Raw genomic sequence first — 6704 nt, forward strand, 5'->3', positions numbered from 1 at the left:
TAAATGCTACGGACAGAATCAAGTGCAACAGGAGCAAGATGACTGGATGAGTTAATGCCATGTTTTTAAATAGGGTGATCAAGGTAGGTTTTACTATGCCATTGAAGGGGACTGCCACACTTCAGCTGTAAAACCCTTTTTAAAGGGAAACTTGCTTGACATTGAAAATCAACAAAGTGAACTGAAGTTTTGAGGATATAGCTAAGTGGCAGAATGTTTGTCTAGCATGCTCAAAGGAGTGTTCAATCTCCAGCACTGCAAAAAATAGTAATAAAAAATATAAAAGAACATCCTTCCCTGTAGCTCGGAAGGATTGCAAGTTCAAAGCCAGTCTCAGCAACAGTGATGGATGCACTGAGCAACTCAGTGAGACCCTATCTCTAAGATACAAAACAGGGCTGCAGATGTGGTTCAATCCTCAGTACAAGACCCACTACCAGAGGGAGTGTGAAGAACCAATAACCAATAATCAAAGTGAAAGTCAAGGTTGTTTCATTTTCTACCATTTTCAAATACTGTAATAGTATAACAAAGCCCTTTCAGCTTCAATAGTTGTCAATTTATGTTACTTCACTCAGAAACCAACATTCAATGCCTGTAACCCTACCTCAAATGTTTGACTTAACACTTCATCCTTTTCTTAAAAAACCTAACTCTATAATCAAGCTTAACACTACCTCCATGAAATCATACACCATCAGTACACTTGAAAAAAGTCTAAGATTGAGAGGTTCCAACTGAGTCTCTTCCATTTAAATAGTTCTGATAGACTCTGAACATACCAAGTAGTGAATATATGTATATATCAGGGTTGGATGTATGGTGTGTAAAAAGAACTCAAGGTTTGATATTAATTTTCTGAAAGTTTAGGATGGCCAGGGATTAACACTGACCAATGCACACAAGTATAATGCACCATTAAAAAAATTAGGGGGAAAAAAGGTGCTATAATAAATAAATAAATGTAAGTCTAGTAAAATATTATTACATAATACTTAAAAACTCTGACAGGGAATGAAGATATAGAAAAATAAAAAGTGCTGGGGGTGTGGCTCAGTGGTTAAGAACTCTGGTATGTAAAAATAAAGGTCTCGGACACACTAGTAGATGGCTAAGAAGACAGGTGTGGTGGCTCATGCCTATCTCAACAACTGAGGCAAGGTTGCAAATTTGAGGCCAGCTTCAATAACTTCATGAGACCCTGTCTCAAAACAAAACAAAAAAATCAAAATACATAGTACTGGCTTGAGGCAGAGGACAAGATTATTGAAATCTTGGAGCACAACAGTAATATGGTCAGCAATATTTCACAAATTAACTGCACATCTCCATCCTGAGTATATTAATATTGTTTCATTTCTCAGAACTTTTTTCACAAGTGACTAGAGTGCACCTACCTCACTAAATATTCAAATTCATGCCTCAAAAATATTAAAACCCCTTCAGATCTTCCCCAAAGCTCTCTAACCATTGAAAAACTAGGTAGACGTTGCCTGTCACAGGTACCAATTTCTTTTTGCTTGAGATTTACCTGGTATTCAAGAACCAGATTCAAACCACTTGTTCCCAAGAAGAAAAAAATAAATTAGAAAAAAAAAATTTCTGTTCTGTTCCTTTGAAAGGACACTAAAGTTTATTCAACCCGTTGGAAAGGATTAAGTCCAAAGTCAATAGAGATCTTTTATTGCATCAGTGAAAATATCAAATTGACTCCAGGACGTGTTTCTGTGACTGGACAACTGTAAAAAGAAATAAAAATATCTCCATCAGTTACCTTTGTCCATTAAAGTTGTAAATTATCGTTAAATATATTGTTCATAGTAAACTGTAAACTTAGAATTTACTGTGCTCCATTCTCTACCATTAATATAATTTCAATTTAAGTCTTCTTTCTTTTTGGAGAATGAGGAATGGAGCTTAGACACGTTGCTCATGCTATTTAAGTCTCAGTATATTAAAAACCCATCTAAAGAGTAATCAATCTTACAGACATTAGCAGGCATGATAGTGCTCACCTGTGATCCCAACTACTTAGCAGACGAGGATAACAAGTTCTAGGCCAGCCTAGGTAACTTAGCATAAATAGCTGGGGATACAACTTAATGGTGGAGCTCTTGCCTAGCATGTGCAAAGCCCTGAGTTTAATCCCTAGTAACACAAAACAAAAACAGACACTAAAGAACCTACTTCTTAGATCTTATTCATCAGCCTGCTGAACTGTTCCTTTTTCAGAAACATAAATACCATCCAAAAATTTTCTGATATCCTTGTTTTTCACTGTTGTGGCTTGCTGAATCAAAGCGGCTATAGGAATAAAAAAAAAAAAGTCAATTATTTCATCATAAAAAGCAATCAGGTACAGCACATTTTGGTTAACAATGAACCAAATATACAGCAATGATTCCATAAGGTAATATCAGAGACAAAAAATTTCCTACATCTAGTGACACTGTACTAGTGAACACATCACTCACATTTGTTCTTGGTGATGCCAGCAAGAACAAACTTTTTTCACAAATGTGAAAAATATTGTGTTGCCAGTCAAAAGTATACAACACAATTATACACAGGATGCTTGATAATCAATAAACAACTACTTACTACACTTTTTAATCTAAATCTTCTATCTACTGAAAAAAGGTTACCAAATAATATGCCATGTTTTGCTGGCAACTTGTGTATATACACTTTTCTACGTGGTCTCTTGACTGTACCAAGGACCATGTTCAGTGAACAATCTGTACCATCAAGTTTTGTGTACACTTTGACATTCACACCAACAAAAATGCCTAATAACACATTTCTCACACTGTGTCCCTGTCCTTACACAAGACTGTTTTAAGTGAAATACTTAAAACTCCCAGAGCATCACTGAGTCAACCTTTTTAAAAAATATTTATTTTTTAGGTGTAGATGGATATAACACAATGCCTTTATTTTTATGTGATGCTGAGGATCTAACCCGGGTCTCGCCCGTGCTAGGCGAGCGCTCTACCGCTGAGCCACAATCCCAGCCCAGAGTCAACTTTTTATTTAAAATTTAAACAAGATTTTGCAGGCATAATTGGTATTGAGAACATACAAACCTGAATTTGAAACAAGTTCAATATCATTTCCTTCAAGGATTAATTCATCTTTCTGAGCTTGAGACACTGAACAAGCAACACCTGAAAAGGGAAAAAAGCATTTGCATGGTGTTAGAATAAACAAATACTTAAATCCCACTAGTAATTAACTCCATTTAAAATTCCATACAACCAATTTTCTCTTGAGGTTTTTGCTTTATAGGATCTGGCTTATATCAGCCAAAATTTTAAAATTTGTGTTCTGGCTGGAATGAATCATAGTCAGACTCAATTAAATCATGTAGACAGTACAACTTAGTTGGCTCTATACCAAGCTAGGCATAGTGGTTCACACTTGTTATCCTAATAACTTGGGAGGCTTTGAGACCAGCCTCAGCAACTTAGAGAGACCCTGTCTCAAAATAAAAAAGGACTAGGGACGGAGCTTAGTGGTGGTTACACACCCCTGGGTTCAATTCCTGAACCAAAAACAAAGTTCTGTACCAACTCTTTGTACATATTTTATTTATACATATTTAGTATAAGTTTATTTTTTACATGGGGATTCTCATTAAATGTTGCAGAAAACAGCTATTACATAGAAATTGGCACCGATCTCCTTTCTTTCCCCTCTTCCCCACCCTAACCAAGAGCACACTGGGAAAAAAAAACCCAAAACATAAAACTAAAGGTTCAGTGTTTACTATGTATTAGACAAGCACTATTTTGAGTGCTTTTCAATTTTAAACTCATTTAGTCATAATATAGTTCCTACTAAACAGATGAGTACAATAAGCTACAGAGAAACAAAATGCTCCAAGCAAGAATTGAAATTTAAACCCAGGCAGAATGTAGGCTAGTAACTACTACTCCACAGATTTTTTTGGAATCTAAAAATTTTTATCACCAAGAAATAGGAGATGAACATGTTAAATATCCTAATTTGATCATTCTACTTATGCATAGGTCCATCAAAACATCACAATGCAGCCAGATATGGTGGCACATGCCTGTAATCCCAGAAATTTGGGAAAGAGGCAGGAGGATCACAAGTTCAAAGTTATCCTTAGACAATTCTGAAATACTTATAGTCACAACCAACCCAAAAAAACAGGCTTCAAAAGACTTACAATTTCTGAATCATATCTGAGGGCACATACAACATACCTGTCCTCATCCGAACCCTGCGGATGTATTTTTCACCCAAGAAATTTCGGATTTCAACAAGAGACCCATTCTCCTGAATAACAACGTTGATGGGGAAGTGAGCATACACAGACCTCATCTTGTAACGGAAGCCCTAGTTAAAAGAAATTCACTTTAAAATTTAGTAGGATGCTTATGTTACTTATAATTTAAAAACTTAACAGTTACCATATAGCATTCATTGTCAAGGTTTCCTAACAACTGACACCTGTATCAACCCTCCTACAACATTTTTATTACCGGTACACCCTAGGTACACAATTTTATGTTTCCTCTCTGGACAGCAAAGCTTCTTAAAGAAGCAATTATTTTGTTACCTTTATGCCCACAGTAAACAATGCTAACACCTTTTAATGAGAACCCCCCAAATCCGGCATTTTCAGACTAACATTTACTAAGACTAATGGCAGAACTGAGAATATCAAGTATGACAGGGCTTCTACCTTCAAGGAACTTAGTCTGGAATCAGGGATACACAGTAGAAATATTTAATAGGTCCATAATAGAGGTTAAGCGCAGGATTCCCTTATTAAGTATAGTCTAGAGGGACCAGGTTTTAATGCATACACACAAGTCAGCACAAACTTTACTTTAGGGGTGGGAGGCTTCAAATCAATAGTGACATCAGACATGCATTTAGGGAAACAGGCAGGGTTATAGGGTCCTAATGGTGGCTTACCATTTAGTAAGCAAAGCCTATCTATGTGCTATAGTATAGCAGATTTTCTATTAATAATAAATAAATAGGATGTGGCTCAGTGATAGAGCACTTGGCACCAGCATGGGTTTGAGCTCCAGCACTACAGTAAAAAAAGTTCCACACCCTCAGCCTACTCGTACAGATAATCCATTTTTGGCCATAGACATGTATCTATCTATCTCTATTTATGAAATACACACACACACATATTACAGCTCAGAAAACTTTCAAAAGTAAAATAAAGGAGTGGGGGGAATGTCTTTATCAGTCAGCTTACCAGTGTAACACCCTTGATCATGTTCTGTACATGACTACAGATGGTGCGAACAGTGGCCAGTTCCTTTCTATTTCCCCACCATTTGTCAACCCGTAGCTGTAACACAACAAAAACTTCCCATAAGTAAGTAGACTTGAAGGAGAACAGTTCATTTCTTTCCCCAATGAATTACTCTAGATTCTAGAATTAACCCCAATTAAAGAATAGGATTTTCAACTGGGAAAATCCAACCACATACAAAGTCTCCTACATTTGACAAATGTTTTTATTGCTATACACCAAAGGCACGCAGATTCACGTTGAAAACTCCCAAACAAGTTGCAACAAACTTCACCACTGGAAAATAAAATCAAGTCCAAAAAAATCCCCATTACTGGTTTAAATTCTTACTTTTTAAGCAATCACATAAATAAATTTAACTTGTATTAGTATTAAAACCGCTTTGAGAATGACTACTAGATATTGAGCTTTACAGTATATTGTATTCAGAATCTGATATTCCAACCTCATTAAAGCAAAATTTATTTTGGACGCTAAACTTAAAAGCCAAACATTGCTCTTAATTGGGAAACTTTACAAGCAACCAAATTTAATGCTATTATAGATAACTACCATCGGAACGAGAAACATAAGTTATCTACACCTTACCCTCTTCTTTTTCTTTCCAAGGAGGCTGAGTTCCACATTGATATGATTGAAATCCCTCCGGAGGGTTCCTCTTGGGCCCTTCACAATAACTGTGCGTCCCTTCAGAGTAATGTCGACTACGAGAGAGAATGAATTCTGAGATTACAGAAGGCTTGGAACACGTAGTAAACACCCATCAGAAAAACCGCAAGTACCGTACCATTTTCTGGAATGTCGACAGTCTGATTGCTGAGAATGGTCTTCATTCTGAAACACAAACACTTGGAGTCAGGCCAGTGCAGGGAGTGTTTTCGCCAAAAAAGAGTTCCACTCCCACAGAAAAGTGCCGGGAGACGTGGGAGGATATAAGATGACCCAAACTAAGAGTGGCCTCCGGTGCGTCCGGGCCTGGTAGGTGCAGCCCCCAAAGAGGTGTTACGAAGCCTTGCTGGCTAACACACTGTCGGCCCAACCCTGGAATCCCAGCCCGGCGCGCCATCCCGGCAAGGCAGAGCGGTAGGGTTAGGCCTAAAGCCCCAAAACAGAACTCGCATCTCGCGCCAGCAGATCCATACGGCACTCGCCGCGCCGGGAGACAATCAGGGTAAAAGCTGAGAGCGCAAAACCCATGCTGTTAGCTTTCCTAGAGCCGATGGCTTCAGATTCCCAAGGCCCACAGAAAACAGTATCCTCCTCACCTCGCAGTAGATACGGGAAAGAGAGAGCGTCTTTCGTCATCACGTATTTGTAGCCCGTAAGGACTCTGCGTATTGAGTAATGAGTGCGCGACGCCACTAAGACTAAAGCAGCCAATTGCGGAACAGTTCAA

General features: G+C 37.9%; 1 protein-coding gene across 1 annotated transcript; it reads right to left on the reverse strand.

Annotated features, from left to right (window-relative positions):
* Positions 1–1599: 1599 nt before the first annotated feature.
* On the reverse strand, positions 1600–6273 carry Rpl9 (ribosomal protein L9). Its single transcript, XM_027938631.3, has 7 exons — positions 6096–6273; positions 5897–6012; positions 5249–5344; positions 4233–4365; positions 3087–3167; positions 2188–2304; positions 1600–1739 (listed from the first exon to the last, which is right to left on the reverse strand). The coding sequence occupies exons 1-6, from the start codon at positions 6139–6141 to the stop codon at positions 2198–2200; spliced, it is 579 nt and encodes a 192-aa protein (XP_027794432.1). The 5' UTR covers positions 6142–6273; the 3' UTR covers positions 1600–1739; positions 2188–2197.
* Between the last annotated feature and the right edge of the window lie 431 nt (positions 6274–6704).

This window comes from Marmota flaviventris, chromosome 7 (genome assembly GCF_047511675.1).
Source record: "Marmota flaviventris isolate mMarFla1 chromosome 7, mMarFla1.hap1, whole genome shotgun sequence".
NCBI classification, from domain to species: Eukaryota; Metazoa; Chordata; class Mammalia; order Rodentia; family Sciuridae; genus Marmota; species Marmota flaviventris.

Bases quoted from the DNA above. Each gene is read 5' to 3' on its own strand.
- Rpl9 (XM_027938631.3), bottom strand. From the start codon at position 6,141: ATGAAGACCATTCTCAGCAATCAGACTGTCGACATTCCAGAAAATG. The intron at 6,013-6,095 runs GTACGGTACTTG...TCTCTCTCGTAG, and splicing joins TGTCGACATTCCAGAAAATG to TCGACATTACTCTGAAGGGA. The intron at 4,366-5,248 runs GTAAGCTGACTG...TCTTTTAACTAG, and splicing joins TGATCAAGGGTGTTACACTG to GGCTTCCGTTACAAGATGAG.